This window comes from Mizuhopecten yessoensis, unplaced genomic scaffold (assembly GCF_002113885.1).
Source record: "Mizuhopecten yessoensis strain PY_sf001 unplaced genomic scaffold, ASM211388v2 scaffold5229, whole genome shotgun sequence".
Lineage (NCBI taxonomy): Eukaryota > Metazoa > Mollusca > Bivalvia > Pectinida > Pectinidae > Mizuhopecten > Mizuhopecten yessoensis.
Genome location: NW_018405944.1, coordinates 933,899 through 956,014, shown reverse-complemented (window position 1 = coordinate 956,014; position 22,116 = coordinate 933,899). Strand labels below are relative to the sequence as shown.

At 33.9% G+C, this 22,116-nt stretch overlaps 1 protein-coding gene across 9 annotated transcripts in view; it reads right to left on the bottom strand.

Annotated features, from left to right (window-relative positions):
* The window catches only part of LOC110450431 (EH domain-binding protein 1-like), a 92,334-nt gene that overhangs the window by 6,850 nt on the left and 63,368 nt on the right, over nucleotides 1-22,116 (bottom strand). For all 9 annotated transcript variants that reach the window (XM_021497951.1, XM_021497955.1, XM_021497956.1 and 6 more), the window contains 2 exons: nucleotides 21,283-21,356; nucleotides 1,152-1,266 (listed from right to left, as the gene is read on the bottom strand). In XM_021497951.1, the coding sequence (XP_021353626.1) occupies nucleotides 1,152-1,266; nucleotides 21,283-21,356 (189 nt within the window). The remainder of the gene's footprint in view (nucleotides 1-1,151; nucleotides 1,267-21,282; nucleotides 21,357-22,116) is intronic.

Here is a 22,116-nt window from a genome sequence, read left to right as displayed (position 1 = left end):
CCCCCCCAATATTTTTTTTACAGAAAAAGAGATCAGCAGAAACTTGATCTCTATCTTTAAAACTCTTGATATCTTCTTCATCAACAGTCAGTAATTCCCATGTAAAATAAAAAAATCCCCCAAAAAATTAAAATGAAAACATGACCCTTCATATTATTTATGCTTCCAAAGGACCAACCCAAGTCCAGTTGGACGAGGCCTTTCCCATTTATGGCCTTTTCATTGCCATTATCCTTCTAGATACAAAATGGATTCCACTTAGCATGGTGATAGATTACAGACACCTGAAACACGAACCAGGTATTCCATTTGTAAAGGAGCTTAGTACTGTAATTACACAGAGGAAACTTGTGGTATGAAAATGAGAACGGCAGCAGGAGACTTAACTCACACGACAGCATCATTGGACAACATCACGAAACCATGTCTGTGGTAACAAGATAACCTTGTCATACTGATAAGGCACAAGTTCACTGGAGCATACCTGACTACACCTTTAATTCACAGAGAATGGAGATTAACTCAAAACTATATTTTACAAAATTAATCTCACAGAATATTTAATTTTTTTTCTTTCTTAAACATGAAACCAATATGTGTGGAGAAACCTTGAGAAAAGAAAAAATTAGGGAAGGAAAAGGGGAGTAGATGGTGATGTGTTTGTAAAGAACTTGAGGATGGAGGACAGGAAATAGAAAAGATGAAGAGATAGAGAAAGGAAATGAAACAGAGGAGACAGTAATGCGAGTATAGAAGATAGAGGTAGAGGACAGAAAATAGAGAAAGATAAAGAGGAAGAAGAGAAAAGAAAGAAGAAAGTTGAGAATGCAGGAAAGAAAAGAAATGCAGATCTAGTAAAGAGGAGATAAGATAGAAAGAAAAAGTAACAAGGAAAAATGCAACAGAAAGAGAAGTGAAAAAATGAAAGAGAGAAGGAAAGAGTGTGAAAAGAAAACAGAATGAAGAAACCTGAGGAGGGAGAGGGGGATGGGAAGGAGACAGAAATTAAAACGAAACAGAGACACAGAAGGTAGAAAAGAAACAGAGACAAAGACAGCAGGAGCAGAGGGGGTGAAAAGAGAAACTGGAGGAGACAGTATTCTAGAATTTGAATAGACAAGGAGAGATGCAGTAATGTTAGGGAGACTTACGCTCGTTCCTGGGTGTCAAGATGCTGGACGAGTTCATCCCGTTTGTTGACGATGGCGACCAGTTCCTCGAGCAGTAATTTCTCCCTGTGTTTCTGAGCCTGCGTCTTCTGCCAATCTGTTTGGAAATCAAACAAACATTAACACTGATATACTTAATTCAACTCCTCAACATAAGGCTGAAACTTTAATCATTCTTGATTCAGGGCTCTAGTCTGAATGGTAATTAACTGTTCATTTACCTGTCATTAGTTTTAAAGGTCCTTTCATGACCAAGCGAGGGGTATTTTTTATGGTAGATGTGCCATCGGGTAGATAAAGAGTAAAAAGGGAAAAGTAAAGTTTTCCACATGGGCAAAAAGGTGCAGTCCATCAATTTATTCACAGGCGAGACATTTACCGGAAAGATATTTACAGGTGAGAAATGTTTACAGGTGAGACATGTGAGACATTTAAAGGTAAGATATTTACAGGTATGCTATTTACAGGTGAGACATTTACAGGTAAGATATTTACAGGTGAGACATTTACAGGTGAGATATTTACGGGTGAGACACAACCACTTGTTACCAGTCAAATACAATTTTTCTTTAATAAAAACATAAAACACAGTAACAATGTGTAAGCTAGATGTCAAATAGTGGAGTTTTGAACTGAAATATTGATTTTAACTTGCTTTTGAAAATAATTTTTTATATCAGTACAAATATCTTTTCACAGTTTATCCTTTATCTACTTTAAATTAATTACAAATAAAGTATGTACAGTTATATATACAAAATATGCAAGTAACTATTGTATTGTAAATCCACACATACTTGTAAATTTCAATTTTGAAAGTTGTAGGGGAAATTATACTACAAACTGCTATTAAAGTTGAATACAAATCATTTCTAGAAAATCTGTTTCAGTCAAATGCACATTTGGATTGATCTTAAAAACCAACACTGTCATAATTACTGACCGTCTTGTACATGAGCTTTGAGACAGGAAGTTATTCCTTACATATAAAGCGCAAAGTAGCTATAATTAAATACTGGATAAATATTTTGAATACAAATAACTTTGTACTAAAAGCATGCTATGATGCACTACTTGAGCTTAATGTCAAAAAGCCGAATTGTAAACTTAACTGGGTTTATCATGTTAAAAATGATTTATATAGAATGGGTTTTAATCATATTTGGGATGTTCAATATGTTCCAAATGAAAAACAATTTGTGGAAATGTATACCCAACGTCTGCATGACGTATTTATTCAGGAATTACGTGGTGCGTTTGAAACATCTTCTAAATGTTATTTATATAGACATCTTGTCGATACTTTTAATATGCAATTCTATTTAGTAAAGCCTTTAACATTTAATACCAAAAAAATGTTGAGTCAATATCGCATGCAGGCGCATTCCCTTAATATCGAATCTGGACGTTATAATGGGGTTCTGAGAGGTCAAAGATTATGTTTTGCCTGTGACAAAAATGATTTAGAAGATGAGATACATTTTATTCTTATTTGTCCTGCTTACTCTGTATTGAGAAACACATACATTAAGCAATATTACTTCCGATGCCCCAGTGTGTATAAATTAATCGAGTTATTATCATGTAAAAGTATTAAAACATTACGTAGATTGGGTCTATATTTAAAATATGCTACCGCCAAAAGAAAAACCCTCGTGCAGTAATACTGCTAAATTATGTATTCTTTTTATGTGATAATTGCTTCTATGTATCAATTAACCTATATGCTGATTTGCATTCGGAAATAAAAAACTTGAAACTTGAACTTGAGAAAATATATTGGGCAGAATTCTATCATGCCAACTGGTGAAGACAAAAATTTGAATATTCAACTGGTTAAGACAATATTTGAATATTTTTTACGAACTGAAAAAAAAAGGTATGTCACTTTGCTTTTTCTTTTGGTCAGAAATCAAGGTAAACATATCAGATCCTTGAACTTGACCATTGAAGACAAAAGGACTGACCATTATTGACCAGTCCATAGCCAAGAGTAAATGAACAGTAAATAGAGGTGAGGGTCAGTATAAGGTGTGAGTTTAACAATATAAGTAGTGTAGTAGAGAACTCTAATAATAACACCTCAAATAGATAAACAAATAACCCAGGTAGATAAAATACCTGTACAAATACCGAGATAATCACCCAAAACACCTGCCCCAATATAAATAGATAAACCATGAAAAAAATATCACCTTTCTCTGTCGAATAAATATTTATTTAACACCGCTAATTTAGTTTTATCTTATTTTCAAACAAACACAAACTGGGCATGACTGGAAGTGATGATTATACGGGCGGTGTTAACGTATTCAGCCCAAACAATGGCTGTCATGAAACACGAACCACCATAATGTTCTACCATCAATATCAATCTATTCAGCTAATAGAATCATTAAACTCTCACCAAAACACATTTACACATGTCCTGAGTCCATAATCACACAATTTAGTTACGTCTCAAGAATCTGTCAGTTCGCCATGCATGAACGATTTTCAGTCCCCCGAAACTTTGAAAACATTTATTCCGTTTTGATTTTTTTTGCGCTTTTATTGGTGCAATTTGTTTTTGAGACAATCAAATGTAGGACAGCCTTTTAGCCGTCGCATCCTTACAAACAATTCCATTACTAACGCAAAACATACAAGAAAATTAACTGTTAGAGTGTTTAAAGGCGAATTATTGCTTATTGGCTTAGCGGCACTTTCTCTGTAAGACGGTCGCGGGATGTCAACACATGGAAACCGACAATTAAATATGCCAGGAGGCCACAGAACCGATCAATCTTATCCCAAATCTTGTAGATTATGTAAATATACACCGATACCAATTGTATGTTGTCGGGATTCCGGAGTCCAACCAACCGTACTTCCTTCTTCGGATTTTTGACGGGAGCAAAGACAAAAAATGCACGTCCATTTCATATGTGTGTACTGTCTTTTAGGGATAAAATTTATTCAATAACGTTCCAAATGAAACGGCCATCGTCTTGGTATGAAACATTTCATATCCTGAGTTTGACAATACCCGGCCCAATAAATTGATGGTCGACATGTTACAATGATGTTTAATCAATCAGAAAAATGTCTTTTCATCTCTGGACAAAAGAACTTTCGAGTAGATCTTTTTCTATCGTTCCCTATTCTCCACCCTCCTAAACAAAATAAACTGGAATAAAATGGGACGGACAGAAAAGATGTATTCTCTCCCTAAAAATATGGGCAGTTGTAATGTTACCAGAGGGATCGAGTCTAGACTATCATCCCTACCACAATCACCGGACATTGATATCGTCAGTAAGTTTTCACAGAAGTAATATTATGACAGCGCAAAATTGTGATTCACGGTTTTATGTCCTTTGTAAGTAGCAGTGTGGGTAACCAGAGACAATAAAAAGGCATCAGAAATCAGGTAATTATCATTTTCTAACGTATTACTAAAATTAAAAGCTAACTTAAATGAATCTGATGTACGTTTCTTGCAGTTTTGTGTTATCAAAGAAAGAAACAGATAAGTTAAGAATGTCAGTAAGCCGTTTTTGATAAAAAAAAACCCACACCATGCATCTGTTAATTAGCTCAGAATTTACAATTATCATAAGGTTGATTGTTGGTTCTAATTATAATTTTCTGTTTTCTTCGTTTCCTTATTTTCATTCCTGCTTCATTTTTCTTTCCAGTCAATACCATTTCTCCTTTTCAGATTTATTAATAATGTTTTATAATTTATAATGTTGCCCATTCAAAAGTATTTGAACGTTAAAAACAGCTACAAAGTACAAGATGTAAATAAGTGTATATTATATTTGCCACATACTTTAAAAGCTAGAAACAAATACAACTATCACATAAAAAACAACTTTTTGCTACGTTTTTACAAGTGAAATGTAAAACTTTACAACGAATATAAAATATTAAGTTATGTTTGAAAAGTATTATAAGTGTTATTTTTAACAGTAAACTGACATATTGGAGATTTTTTTTTATCTACAAATAATAATAAATAAATGCTCATGATTTAATAGTGATTTCATAATCAAATGACTTACCCAATCGTCACCTGATGAAACCCTTTGAATTTTCCCTCAACTCACAGGATAAATGCCTCACTCATGTTGTGAAGCAAACAAAAAACAAAACTATTAACATAAGTTAATGAAATGTGTAACTAACTGGAATTTGATAAGAAAAACAAATTCCTCGTAATTGATTTTTAAGTCAATATTTCTTAATTTTCGTAGTAAAATGATCTAAAATTGCCTATTTGGGAGAAAAAATGCAATCCTACTGCTACATGCAATCAAAAAAAGAATATTTGTTTTTCCTAATTAAGCTTTTCACAATAATTCAATGGATAAGAATTTGGTGTTTTCTAATTGAAGAAAACATGTTAATTATATCCTCTAATGGATTTTTTTTCCCCAAGTCAATATTTCTTCTCATAGCACAATGATCTAAATTTACAATGATGTAACTTCAATCATTTTTACTCTTGCCTATACTGTATCTCCTTGAAAATGGTCTTCAGGGAACGAAATTAAAATTTTGTTGCTTCATGGAATCAAAAGAAAAAAGAAATTCTTTAGTTTTTTTTCCTAAACTGGATTTTCCTAATTAATAAATGGACAAGAACTTGGATGTTTTCTATTGTAAACAATTGTTGACTTTGTATATTACTGATGACTATAGGAATATTTCTTTAGTGTAAGTTATACTGGTAAAATTTGAAATCGCAAAAGTTAGCAAAAACAATGCATTTGTAACGTTTTTAAGTTTCCTGAATTCTTCTTTTAGATTTGAGTTTTGGTGAGAATTTAGTTAATTAATTTGCAAATTAACTCTATGTTAAATTAGAAACAAATTCAGGAAAACGATTCAGAAATGAAAGGTTTTCTAATAGAAGTAATATATTACTAGTAAATTTGATTTGACAAATTTTCAAAATTAGCAGAATTGCTACATTGTGTATTTAGGGATTTTCGAGTTTTATTGATAAAAGATGGAATAATTGGTGTTCAAATTTGGACCATTTTGGAATTAATATGTAATAAAATTCGAGGACAAGCTGAGAATAGCTATTCATGGTTTTGTGTTTCCTGAATGAGAAATTGAATGATTGGTGTTTTCAGTTGGAGTTTCCTGGAATTAATAGGCGTTTAACCCCGCTGATAATTGTGGCAGAGAAGGAACATGAAGTGTTGGACATTTCCGCGGTATCCAAACATCAGTGTGTGATCAGATGATGGATTAGCGAGAAGATTGTCACCTCTCTCCCTGCAGGTGTTAGTCTCAGCATTAATCTGTGTACATATCCCCCCACAATTCCCCGAGAGAGGAGGTTTGGGAGGGCTGGGTAGGCGGAACCAGGCCTTGTTAACGGGCAAACACGTGCCGGACTACCATGCCTTTCCTTCCCATTGTCCGATCGGAACTGCTCACTGTATAGGTTTTCATGTTGATGGGTAAAGATGTAACTTGACTCTGTGGCTCACATGAGGTGGCCATTGTGATCAGGTGGCGGAGACGATCGTCAGACGGGTGCCGAGCACTCTCACATCTCATAACATCATGTCAGTCCTGGTCACAGACATTTCAACATTTGACTGTAAATTATTGGAAGGCAAACAAAAAAGGCATCAGGGATGATTTGGACGCACACCGAGACACACCACTAGTTCATGAACCGAGTTAAAGTCCATCAATTTGAATAATCCTATTCAGTAGTAAATGACCATACAATGGTAAGGTGATGATAACTACAATTATAGAGATATTTGTCGGGATTCTCCCCTGCTTCATCTCAATCTGATCCCAACTTCAGTACATACAGACACGCATATTACGTTGTGTCCTTGTTCGCGTGGGTCTCGGAACGTAACTTGATGCCACTGTCACATGTACATACTGCTCAGGGGTGTCGTAAAAATTGTTTTAATGGTCAGAAGAAAAAGCCTTGGGTTCTCCCGGGACAAACTTTCACTTTATTGGTGCTGTTTTTTACGGGTTTCCTTTAATTTTATTTGCCCATTTTTTACAGGGAAGATGTAAAAAAACAGCAAATAAAACTGATGATATTGTAAACAGAAATGACTTATGATGCGTGGAGTACACTCCGCTCTTTACTTTCACGATAAAAAACTCCCGGGCCATTAGGAAATGACGTGACTCGTCGGGAACCCTACAGCAGGATGACAGCCGAAATGTGTCTTTGGCTGGGCGATCTTTCGCCAAAGATATAACTCCCTCAACTCTACATACTTTTTATGGTTTCCATTTCAAGTCACAGAATTTAGTTCCTGTTTACTGACGAGTATAAAAAAAAGGAACAGACGATACTAGTCATGAAAATCTATAATGTAAAACAGTATAAAAAAAAGGAACAGACGATACTAGCCATGAAAATATATAATGTAAAACAGCAACGGAAAAGATGTACCATAAAAACACACATACATATTCTTTAATTTCAAGTTAAAAGTTCTTTGTAAAAAGGTAAAAGATAAAAAAAGACCTGAGCATTTTTTGAAATAAAAACTTGTTCAACTTATTATTATAAAATGGACCTCTTTTTAAGTACTACATTGTACAACACAAACACCCATTATTATATTAAAGTTTAAGACCTATTTTTTCTCCATTTCATTTCAATATATTGGTATGATGGTACATGTACTACATGTATATTGATGAAAACCATAAGATTAATTAAGCCAAGCTCTGCCTACTTAAGTCATTTCTGTGGGATTTTTATGTCAATGTAAAGTTCTTTTTTTTTAGCACAACTATGTTCATTTTTTTTCATTTATGTTTTTCTTAACTCATTTAAACAAGAAACATTTAAGATTTAGAAGATATATACTGTTACAAATTTCAGGCAAATTTATTATTTGTTGGTAAAATTTTAGCTAAACTAATTAGTTGTAAAAAGGTCAAAATTTAATTAATTTGAAGTTGCTTTACAGAGATCAAACCTTGAAGTCAAGAACTTTTGGGATCAAACTTTAACTAGAACACTGACAGGCCAGTAAGGGCCCCGTCTTGTGGCAATATATCCCCCATAATCATCAAGAAGCAATCTGCCCATATAGCTGAGCTTGACGTTTGACATTTGGACTTCAAAAAGAATCGCAAGTTCATTTTACATGTACTATGATGTGAGTCTTGTTTCCTTCCATCTCCATATTTGCTGGGCTAACAGAAATGTAAATACCGGTGCAATACTCATTTGTTAGCTTTGATTTGTTTTATTTCACCTTATATACCTCCTCCATCAAGAGCCAGGGTCAAAGTCAGAGATCCACTTTGTCTTTGACCTTGGGACCCAAATGACCTTGACCATTAACCTAGTGACCCTGAACTTTGGTCAGTTGACTTATTCTTTAATTCCGACCAACTTTGCTTCTTGATATCATAACAAAATGTTCATCAGTGAAAAATACAAAACTTGACCTTGACCCTTTGGACCCCGTAACCTGGACCTAAGGTCAGTTGACTCTGTGTTAAGTTCTGAACAACATTGCTTCATAATGTCATAACAAAATGTTCATCAGGGAAAAGGTACAAAATTTAACCTTGACCTTTGACCCAATGACCTTGACCTTTGGTCAGTTGACTCCTTGTTTAATTCTGATCAACTTTGCTTCATCATGTCATAACAAAATGTTCATCAGTGAAAAGATGCAAAATTTGACCTTGACCTTTGAATCTAATGACCTTGACCTTTGACCTCGACTTTTTACCTCAGTGTGTCTCTTTGTTTAATTCCGAACAACTTTGCTTCATAATGTCATAGCGAAATGTTCACCAGTGAAAAGCTACAAAATTTGACCTTGACCCCTGACCCGATGACCTTGACCTTTGGTCAGTTGACTCCTTGTTTTATTCTGATCAACTTTGCTTCATAATGTCATAACAAAATGTTCATCAGTGAAAAGATGTAAAATTTGACCTTGACCTTTGAACCTAATGACCTTGATATTTGACCTTGACTTTTTACCTCAATGTGTATTTTTGTGAACTGAACATCTTGACCAAGTTTCATGTACATCGGTCAATAAATACCAAAGTTATCAGCCAGGAACAAAATTTGCGGACAGACAGACAGACAGAGTGATTACTATAGGGCACCCGTATCTCTGATGCGGGGCCCTAATTAAGAGGTCAATTTAAGAGGTAAATCATTAAAGTGAAGTAGAATATAAAAGTCAAACTTTAGTTGTTAAGCAGAAAACCTTTAGCCGAAGTAAGTTAGTTACTTTAGAGGTCAAACTTTCAACTTTTACGAAACTTTTCTTTCAACTACATGTATAGCCAGACATTTTGCGATAAATGTTTATTTAAAGTTAGTTACTTAGTGGCCAATTTTTAGTTAGTTGTTTTAAGTTATATTTTTTAAAGCTAGTTACTTAGAGGTCAAACTTGAGTAAAGTAAGCTACTTAGAGGTCAAACTTTGGTAAAGTTAGTTACTTAGAGGTCAAACTTTACTGTGTAAAGTTAGTTACTTAGAGGTCAAACTTGAGTAAAGTTAGTTACTTAGTGGTCAAGTTTTAGTTAGTTGTTTTAAGTTATATTTTTTAAAGTTAGTTAGAGTCAAACTTTGGTAAAGTTAGTTACTCAGGGGTCAAACTTTGGTAAAGTCAGTTACTTAGAGGTCAAACTTTAGTAAAGTTAGTTACCTAGAGGTCAAACTTTGGTAAAGTCAGTTACTTAGAGGTCAAACTTTAGTAAAGTTAGTTACTTAGAGGTCATACTTTGGTAAAGTTAGTTAATTAAAGGTCAAACTTTAGCCCGAGATTGTTGAATTAAGCTAATCATTAAAGTAAGTTACTCTGATATATATATATATATATTACAGGTCAAACTTTTAAGTCAAGAAGATTTCAGTCTCAAAATTTAAATTTTAGTCATAGTAAGTAGCTCTAGATAAAGATAAGAATTAATCAAAATTTGATGAAACTAAAGCTAAAGTTAGTAAGTTAATGTTAGGAAAGAGGCCAAACTTTTTCAACAGCTTCTTCAAGGTCAAATTTCATTTAATATCATCATTACGAGGTCTAACCCGAGTCACTTTTGATTGTTGGATACTAAACTTTACCAATGTTTGTTGATAAGAAAAGTAAAACTTTAAACAATGGATAAGTATTGTTTTGACCTGGATCACTTTGCCTCTGTAAACCAGTATAAGCTGAAATAAAACCTGATTGCACAACAATCACAAAATAATAAAAATCTACAGTGTTATCTTAAGGAACATGTTTCAATCACGATTTGAATAATTACCCTCAAAGCACCATTGTACACTATATAAAGGATTCTGATATGTATATTTTTTTTGAAACCTGTGCCATTTTTATTGTTATTTTTAACAACAATGTAAAAAAGAAAGTTAAAGCTGTTTCTCCTTGGTAGCAATCATTGACGGTAATACAGTCGAGCAGACGTCGCATTTAATCTGGCGATGTGTAGCGTTTCGAAGAGTCAGTGGTCATTTCACGGACCATTTGTCAATGTATTGTCCAATGCTCCATATGGGCCCTTCATTCTTATACAATATTTCATATTCATGATAATTTCCCATTGAAACACAAATTGTTAGGGATTGTGCACCTACGTTAATGGTGCTCCCCTAACAGGTAAGGCCGTAAAAATGTTTGCACACGGGCTGTTTCCATCAACAGCTGGGACGATGGGACGAATGATTGATAGTCGGGGACGAAGCTGAACGCTCCCACAATACCGCATGTACACCTAGTTTTCCGGGAGACATTGGAGGGCCCACAACAGCATGACTATCAACCGGCCATTTACTTTTATTTTTACTGCGGGACATTGATTTTTACCAAGCTGAAATATCTTAAGGTGTCGCACTACCATTGTGTAGCAATTTTATTGTTGTCTTGTGCTACAATAAACATTTACCGAAGTGTCTACACACATGGCGCTGGCGAGGCAGACTGCCAGCGATCTACAGGTTTACGTAACATACCGGTTACCAACAGTGTACAAATGGCTCATTAAATTAGGGTTAGTTCCTCGCAGACTGCAAAATGAAATTTCATTTCAATAGTTAGTTTCTCATGGACTGTGAAATAAAAAGATAATTTTCTTATCGCATGCTGTTTAGGTATTATTATGAAATCACCTGTTACATAAAACTATTCAAAAGGAACATGCTTTTACCATTGCGATAATTTTATATTCTAGGCAAGATTTTGGATTTCCATTTTCACAATTATGTAATATTATGTTATTGTAGATTTATGAAAGTGACAGTCTTCATCAAAATAGTTCATACTAAAAGTAAAATAAAAAAAAAAATCATATAATAAAGATTTAGAACACTTGTAAAATCGGTAAATTTCAAAGTTTGATTTTATTCCAAAACTGATTATAATATTGGCCTCTGAACCTTAATTCACACAAATTGATTTATTTTTTCTCAATTCCAAATAAAATTTATTCAAAATTCAAGTCTGTAAGTTGTCGAAACTTGTCTGTTTGGAAGTGAAACTGTCCAGAGTCTAGTTCATCAGTGGTGAAATATTAGAGATGAGGCTTGGGTTGACATCCCGCCCTGAGCCAGCAGTCATGTTTGCTCAGCTCCAGGGAGTCGTGGGCTGTAAGTCTCCCACAGCACCTGTACCCGTTCTACAATAATCCTACAGGAAATTGTTTGCCCTTTCCGTGCCGACGACTTGGCCTATTTCCCTCCCCCCCCCCAATGAAATAATAACACATTTCTGGACAGTCACACATTGAAAAAGACTTTTCTTGTAGTTATAGAGTTCGTGACTTTATCAAACTAGGAGACAAATCAATCTCCATAATTTACATGTAGGCAGTTAATTCATTCGTGTATACTAATTAAAGTTGTCAACATTTACCAGGTGGATCTATAACATACATATGTCTATATGGCAGCCAAAATCCACTGGAAACATTACAGAGTTGACCTGACCACCCAGTTACAGGAAAGCGTACTTTCCTTTCACCAAGGCGGCCAGGGTTCGATTCCCCGATCGGACGTGAAAAGGTATGGGGTCACCTGCCCGACCACGTGGGTTTTCTCCGGGTACTCCGGTGTCCTCCCACAGTAAGACCCCCCACGCACCAATATCCGGGCCAACAAGGGTGATTAGTATAAGTTGTAAAAACTTGTTTCATAATTGTTGTACAATAAATAAAGTTTATATTATACACAGTTGACATTTACGTAAGTGTTAAACAGTCAATTAAAAATACAAGTATATAATCCGGTTACATTCACCTGGTAACTAATTTTTTATTCAGAAACATAGATGATTGAGTTGAAACATTTATGAACACTTGTACGATATTAAGAAATATGTATGATATATGGAATCAGGTGTGATATTTAGGAATATATGTATGCTAATTCAAAAATATGTTTAATATTTAGAAACCAGCTGCATTACAATATTTAGAAACCAGTATGATACATTAGAAACAGGTACCATATCAAGCCACGCGTATGATATTTTGAAATACATGTATATATGATAATAAGAAACATGTATGATACTGTATTGAATAGAAGACTGTGTTATCGAGCCTTGCCGATACACAACACTTTGGGATGCTATCCTCTTTGTGATATAAATCGGCTAATTACCCATCAACCCCAGTGTACCTGTTGACGAACGTCAGATCAGAGAGCGACACTAGCAGGTAATTCCTAGGCTGCCTACCCCGTGAGGTCTCATTTACCTGGATAGACCTGCGACAAAAAAGTCTTTGTCGAACCAATAACAGATTGTTAGTTGATGATGGTAGCCAATGGACAAAAGCTCCCTATCTTCAGATTAATATTGTCAATTAGGAAATAGGATGAAAATTTGTTCATCACTGAGACGGGTGGTAAAGATCCTTAGTGTCAGAATGCCGGGTTTTATCTTGATGGATATATGGCTTAAGTGTAGCTGTCCTCTGATTGGCCAATCACAGGATGAAACCGTATTAGTTTTTTCAGTCTGATCAGCGCCAATTAATTATCGTGCCTCCTTGAATCTCTCTGATGCAGTGATTTGGGGCACTCGTGTACCCTTCAAATTCCTGCCCCGGGTTAAGTCTTACTACACAACACGCAACACTTCTGTTCTAGGAATGTCGGCTAATGTCTTTAAGATCCCAATATAATTTTAATATTACAGATTTATTTCGCTTCCATACCTGGTTTCTATCATTTGTAAAATCATTGCATTTGCAAAAGCAATAAGGCTTCTCTTTTAATAACACTGATTTATTACATTTCCAAGGTGAAGTCTTTCTCGTCTTTCAAAGAAATAAATTCACAAAAACATTTTTTGTTATAACAAGCCAATATATATCATGGTGAGTGGGATTTGAAACATTTTCAAATATCAACCAAAACAAAGTGCCTTATTTCTTACGAGGGTTTGAAAACATGTAGAAACATATTTTTAGAATAAAGAAATCTGGAACATTATTTTGAATTTCAAATATTTGCAGTGACTTCAATTATAACTATTTTTTTTATAGCAAAACTGAATTTTAGAAAACTGGAATGTTTTTGAGAAATACTAAGGGGCAAATGACTTCAGTTTTTTTTAGTCCTATCTGTCTTAAAGTCTGATCTTCATGTAATTTTCCATCATTTTAAAGTTATGACCTTTAATTAAAATCAAAATGTTACAAAATATAACCCATTAATAAATATTGACCAAGATCAAATTTTGCATATTGATATTTCATTTAATATCCTGAAAATTTCTCAATTTCCTTTTTACAAGAACAGAATATCCCAAAATGTGTTTGTCCAGTTGTTTCATTAGGTTAAAATGCATGTAATTAGTGCCGATTCACAATCATTTCCTGTAATATTTGGAAATAAGATAACAGAGATATTGAATATTTAATTATATTATTTTTCTGATGAATTCAAATCACTGTTTAAATTTAGTATGATAATTCAGACCCGGAAGCCGTATCTCTCCACGGACTGAGCTTCCCTCAAAACAGACCAATTTTCACTTTCCGGGGTATAATATTTCTCCTTCGGATTAAAACTTATGAATAATATATAGCTCAGATGTAATAGTTACAGAAAAAACAGTGGAACTAGTGATTCTTTTTTAAGACATCTGTCTGTGTGTCAAGACACTAACAATTGCATTAAACTAAACGACAAATACTATATTAATCACAGCTACAATTGTGTTTAACTATAGCATCACTACCCAGGGTAGCGTCTGATCGACATGTCCCTTGGACTCAAAACTTAAAGAACATTTTTACCTCTGAACCCATCATTGAATCATAAACAACAGAGTATGTTAGAAATTGTCAGTAATATATTTTTGGCTTGTTTTTTTACCCTTTCAGTTATAAAATACACAGTGAAAAGGAGAAATACACTCATACTTGCAAACCCTCCCTATTTAGGCGGGAGACTCCCTATTTTGGATCCTTAAATTTAGTGTTTTCAACCAATGAATTTGCTATCTGTTCCTATTTTCTAAGATCTAATGATTTTATCTGAAAGAACAACTCAAAATATGACATTTTACAGTGTTATTTTGTCTCGAGGGGATGTATATACACACAATAAAATGTTTTAATTTTGAGCACGCAGAATCTACCCCATGGTAATTTCAAAAAGTTGGTATTAGTATGTGCATTTTGTTTTTCATTTTCGACATATTTATCTCAATCTCCTGGTAATGAGGATCACGTTTCTCAGAAGATTCACATGAAATATATTATTGTTCCCGTAGATAATAAATTGGTGCCTAGGAGATTGAATGGATACATGCAATACTTTGAAAATAGGAATGATAAGCAACAACGCACCACTGAATCCGGTACAAAATGTAATGTTTGATGTACATCCTGCATGCTTTGTGAAATCTATGGCGTATGAAATTTTACTCCAGTTAATCTTTGCAGTGTTAGTTTTTCTGGGTATTTTGCGAATTATTGTAAGCAAGTTGTAAATGTCAATTACTATGAGTTCTAAAATAACTCTCCTTCGACATAAACTTGATGAAATATCAATCGTACCGAAAATGATAAACGCTTCATACCACATTTATACTGGAACATTTTCTTGATGTTCGAAATTTCACTTTTACTGTTTTATTTTTATTTTTTCCCCCCTGAATTTTTAAGCAATTATTTGTTTTAATCTTTCCAATCTTTAAACACATTTAATGATAGTGTAAACAAAGCTTGCGTCCTATTACAAAGCATACACTCCGATGTGTTGGCTCAGATGCTCATACGGCCATTATTTACCGACAACATTCGTGTCTAAAAACCGACAATCTGCTTCGCATTGACGTTTAAATGAACAAATTGTCAAAAAAGTGTAAAAGACACGACCATAACATATGTCACTGGTATGTTTTCTGTGACCAACTATTGGATACGATCTGGATTCTGTTGAACAAATATGCAACTGGTCCGAATCTTAAAATGAATTGTAAGCTTAACAGGAAAAGAAACTACCATCATGTTTTTTTATAAAACGTAAAATGAGAATATATTTTTTTATAATAAATTTGTCAAACTTTTGGAGAATAAACAAATATTTATACAAGCACATTCCTTGTGGTGATGAATATTTAGTATCTGAAAGTTATTTACTGAACAGGTAGGTTCGTATTTTAGGTGTACATTTCTACTCTGAGCAGATCATACTTTGACGTGTAAACTTGGGGTACATTAACAGAGGAAGTGGTGAAGAGAGAGAGTGTTGGCGCTGTTTGACGACAAAATAGATTTCAGTAGACAGACAGAGAAATCGTGCAGGCAGGTATTACAACCCGAGTGTCTACCTGCTCGAAGATCGATCAGTGATGAAGGAGACATATGGGCTCTGACAGATCGACGGGAAAACAGGATCACGGCAAGAAACCAGAACACACATTTCAAATGAACAGTTAATGCATGTATCACCTCATGACAGTGTGGTCGAACTTAAAACAATCACGCTGTCACCCTGTCACACCATCAAATACAAACCACGGCCAATTTCCACATCCTGACGGATGAGGGGGCTTTGTAGCTCAGGTGCAGCAGCTGACAAGATACAGGTAACAATGGCCAGGTGAGAGGTCATGTGACCCTCGTCCAGTCTGACGGACAGCCAGTCTGTCCACCCAAACATACGGCCGAACAAAAGCCGGGGAAACAGCCATATGTTTCCCCAAGTCCTCTGTCTCTCATCACTGTACATAAGACATTGGTTTCCACTTTGTTCTATAATTGTTTCATCATGACTGAATACAAGGATCTGTGGATAATTGCTGAGGTATTGTCCTTTTCTTGGCAGCGCTTGGTAACTGGTGTTTATCCTCAAGTTAATGATATTTGTCTGTTCATGAAAAGAATAATAAAATAGAAAAGAAACTGTTATTCTTATTTTTTCTGACAAATTATAAAACAAACAGAACGTCTGTATCAACAACGACTGATTCTTGTTCTGTCATTTTGTATTATTTTTCATTGCATGTTTTTTTAATTTTTTTTACGATACCTATCAAATGTAGTCACATGACAGTTTTGTGCTTATTATTTGTTCATGCTTTTCAAGTACCGAAGTAAATACAATCTCCCACAGACATTTCACATTTTTTTTGAATTCTAAAAATTGAAAAAATACTTTTTTTTAAACGATTAGAAATTGATCAATGCAGAACAAATTTAGAATTTTTTGAATTACGATTATTAGTCATTTGGTTTTTTGTATAATTATTTTGTCATATTTGAAACTTTTCTAATTCCACAGCCTCGTATTTCTAATACCATTCAGCAGATAATGTTGTTGAGTAAGTGAGTTGCGAGTAACGAAGATTTAAATGAGGCTCAGGAGACTTTCGACATGATCCATTATTATCTGCCACACTCGAAATCCTGTTATCTAGCCGAGCTAGACCGGCGGTGGAAAATTAACCTGAACAGGTAGCACAGGTGTTCACAGGTGAGCATCGTTATTTCAGGTTAATTATAAACCAGCTACAACCAATCATTAGCAGTCCTCCCTTACATAAACAGGTCGTAAATATCGGAGCCATTCAGGCGTTCACTCCTCCATCCATTTCTCATTTCATCCGCTATCAATTACCATATTTAGCATTATGAAAAGACAGTTTTCTTTTCCCGAGTTTTGAATTAAAAGAAACTCAACCTCTTTCCAATTTACTTGAGGGATGATGTATCTACAACTACGTTTAATGATTAAATTTCTAACAATTTCCTGTCTGTTGTAATATCTACATTGCATGCATTTACAAATTACACTCACTGTACAAACATCTAAAAATATTGTAAGTGATACAACTTTTAAAACGACGGTAAAAGATGGAAACCCTTTAATTCATTTTAGAAATCAACATACCTGGTAGATTACTATGGAAATAATAATTTCTTTTTAATTAAAATACAAGTCATTGCATTGATTCTTTTTTTTTTAATAAAATATGTTTACAATATTCATCGGAAAAAAACAATAATCTTTTCATTCCCTTCAATGAATTTAACTATATTTCATTATTTCGCAGATTTTATTTTTCCTAAATCAATGTTTACATTTGAACAGCTTTTTGAAAACAATTAATTAAAACAGTGTTATGTCAATAGAGCATGCAGCGAAAAACCTTGACCTCAGAATGAGACAATTAAGTTTGAATAGGCAGCATAAATATAAGCGAACCAAGAACGGCACAATAATGAATGAAAACACTTCATGAATGACTGGCCAGAGACAGGTATTGTCCGCCCAATCTGACCAGGAGAAAATGACAAAATAATTCCGTCCAGCAGAGAAATACAAAAATAATGTTTTGACTGTTTGGTGGGCATTGAGTATTGTTGTGTGGAGGAGTATTGCTTGTCACACAGGTGTCAGAAACAAAACACAGGACCAGTCAATTGTCCTGAGAAACCACTGCAATTCCTGTATGTTGCTGGTCAAACCCGAGTGGGCAGTCCTGGACACCCAAGTGTCAACACCGCACAGGTAAACACTGACCGGCCAATTACAATCTAATTATAGCCAGGTATGAGACAACAACAAAATATTTATCTAAAACACGGGTAAGAAAAATTCGGCCTATAATAACAAACTGCCTGTAATTGACCAACTAAATGAAACTGACCATTCAATGTCCGGAGATTAGTGGACACTCTTGTCTAGGTATAATGAACTTATGACAACATCATTATATGTACACTTGTACAGGTAAGGCTAATTCTGTCAGAAAGTCGCTCAGCATTGACTTGCAAAATTTCAGGTAGAGTCAGAAATGTTAGCTGTGTTAATTGTTTACTGATGGGAGAACGTAAATAACAACAGACACTAACACATGGTATTGGACAAGATTTGTTTTATCATACCTACCCAAATCTCATCAACAAAATGACGGTACAAAATAGTTAAAATGCAGGTCATTTCAATATTTAAATGTAAACATAATTGAAATCAGTAGTAAGGTATTTAAACCATAAAACACTACCTTTTAATATACTAGTACATCTTTTATAAGGATTAATTTTAATATCTTACATTTTAAAAATGGTGATTCCTACCACTTAAAAGACATTGCTTATTGGTTAAAATAATCCATGGAAATTAGAGAAAAGTCTGTTACATTATCAATTTATCTGCACACATAATTTGACTCTTTCTGCAACATAAAAGGATGAGAAGATCTTTTTTATGACTGGGTAGACATAGAATTTTGACTGGGTTCAGTCATAATTAGAAACCTTTGAAAACAAATTTTCTTAGAACCTTTATTAAGAATGGTTCCAGCGTCCAATTACAGGAAGTTAGAGCAATCCTGTTTGTTTTTACCAGATGTGTTCAGTGTAAATATCATCTTATTGTCACAATCCTTGGTATTTGCATGTAAAAATTCTCTTGTCTTTAAAAAGGAACAGGACACACTGGACATTTTTCAATTAATTTATCTGCATGGCTGTTTATCATTGCAGTGCTTTAATTGTGATACCTTCCCGATTGATATGCTTTCGGCGGACCGAGAACGAGGATCAATTACAAATTGTACACCTCCGTTCGGGGCAGAACTCATTGCAAAATGATACTACTTTATGTCTATGTAATTATGTTTTGATTTCATAAAATCCATATTAAATCACAATGGCAACTAAATGTATTTATCTGGAAATAATTATATACAAAATATATCCATCATTTCTTGATAAAAACTGGATTTTGATAGAGAAAGGAAAATTTCTTACACTTTTTAGTGATCAATTATAATAAATATTTATAATAGATATATTTAAAGTGAAACTGTTTATAGTGATTTGCTATTAGAGCAATAAAATAAAAACTGATTTGTAAGTAAAATTGACTTGACCAGTTAATGGCAATTTTTCGAGCGTTGTTAGGTATCATTTTTTTGTTATTAAAGTTGTGAAAAACAATCTTTAATTATTATAAGCATAAGCTTCTTACAATTTATGTTCGTCATATCATGCACAACCTCACATTTCTACAGCAATTTAAAATTTAAAAAGATTAATAACAGTAAAAATCAGACGCCAGATTATATTGAGATTTAATATTTAGTTGTGAATTAAAAAAAGAGTACTTCTATTATTGCACTGCTCAAAATTACTTCAATAAGAAATAATCAAATTTTTCTTCATTATTATATGTGTTTTTTTCCATTCTTTCAATCCATATGAAATAATATGTTCTGAGGATTATATTTTCCCTATCCCTAAAAAGAGTTCAAAGAAGACAATACTCGGAATATTTAAATAACCAATATTGTTTGACTAACTTCAAAGGAATGGAGATATTCCCGAGCGAGTTCAGTATGTATAAGTCTACATTATATGCTGTATTTCTTTAATAAAATATTTAAATATACACAGATCTCACATTGAGTTGGGGTCGATCTGTGCAAAGGACTGTGATTTTACATGCTGCTATTATAGAGTCAGAACATATGGTGCACAATGATGTTTTCATAAACAAAATAATGGCAATATTGGGTACATAATTAAATGCAAATCACTATTTTTATATTGTTCATTTCCACAGACCAGGCTACCGCATAATTTTTGTTAGAATTCTTCTGGAACTTTTTAAATATTACTTTCCCTTCTGATTAGATTTCACGAAAATTCCGTTTGAACAAATACATTTCCTTTTAAACAATGAAATGATTATATCTTTCAGTGCTTATTTGCCTGTTTGAATGATGCTTAAAGTTCATAATTCGACTGATACAAAAAAATGTTTGTTTTTTTGTAATATTCTGTAAAATGGATTCTACAATACATTTTTTGTAAATCTATCAATATTTAGATTGACTTAACTCTGGGAGAGGGAGGTATAATGATTAATACTGTTTTTTTTTTTTTTATCCTAGAAATGTTTTTACACAAAACTATGGGGTTGTCTTTGTATTCTTTTTGTATTATAAATACATATAACAACAGAAAATATCAGCTATGCATATCACTTTTTAATTAAATAAGGGATTTTATGTTCACAGGTACTTATTTACTTCTAAAACAGGAAATCGGTGATGATGGTCGCAACAATTAACAACATGGCTTTTCAGAGGCCCCAAACACATGGGATATTGAATATATATAACATGCATTCTGCAGATATGAAAAAAAAGTTTATAACATTTTAAAACATTGAATACTGTTTCCTTTAATATGCGGGCTAAATTACTAATTATGATAAACTATCAACAGAAATAAACAGATGTAGAATATTCTGAAACCATTGTTTACCCCTTTCGTTTTACTCTCTCTGAAAATTTCCTCTTTCCTGGTCAACATAACATGGAAACTTTCATAATATCTTTAACTATAAGTTCGACTAATTTGTTATATTTATGAGCAACATTAGATTAAGTTGTATAAAATCACCTATAAACAAAATCTGGTAAAAACTATTCCAAAACTTAAAACCGTAACCAAAAAGAATAGTTATTGTCCTGTTTTGAGATTTTCACCTAATATTAGCCACAACCTGGAACAGTATACTGTGTTCACTGAGCCGTGTCCATTTCCTGTTCTCGCGCGTACTACAAACACACATATAACTTTTTACACCTTACCGCTATTGACAATACCAACCTTCAATGGCCATCATAGCACGTAGTTCCCGATTTAACAGCTCGAACCTTCGTTCCAAATCATCCTCTTTTTCTCTGTAGAAGAAGAAGAAAACATAATTTTACTCCTGTTTAGTTTTGAGGAAACAAGCCCGTAGTAGTTCCTGCATGCTACTTATATAGGCCCGAGAAACTTTACAGAAAAGCTGATTTCTTAACCAGCATTAATGTAATGGGTTTATGTCTAAAGATGATAATATTTTCACAATATACTTACAAGACTTAGAAGTTTTCTCTTGGGATAGGAAGGAAACTGATCCCTTCCTAAACCTTTATTTCAGTAAGAGCGAAAAACTACTAAAACTTCTGATCTGTCAAGCACATTTTGGGAGAAATCACACATTTGGGCAGATTATGGAATGGTATAGAGAAGGAACAGCTGGTAGAAGAGGGCGAAATTAAGATAAAGCGTAAAGAAGCTAAAGAGATTGTGGGCTTGGATTGATGTTCACGGTGAACCAGCTAAGACTGCGTAAGACTGGCAAACAGCAGAAATCTGCTTATACTCTTAGTATTTTTCTCATAAGGAGCTTGGCTTGAATGTTACAGATAAAGTCTTAAATGGTCTTTGAAAAATTCATTCCACCAGCCACACACACTAGGTCGTGTGGGGTTTCCTTGTTGGTCTTCTCCCTTGTCAAGGAAGGAAATGAAACGGAGTCCTTGGAGGATTTTAAGCCGTGTATTTATTAGGTGATAGGAGATATAAACAGCCTCCGTAGCCAGTCAACAAGAATGCGGAGACTGACAAATCGGAACACTGGCAGATTTCTCCAGCAACATCGTAAAACAGGAG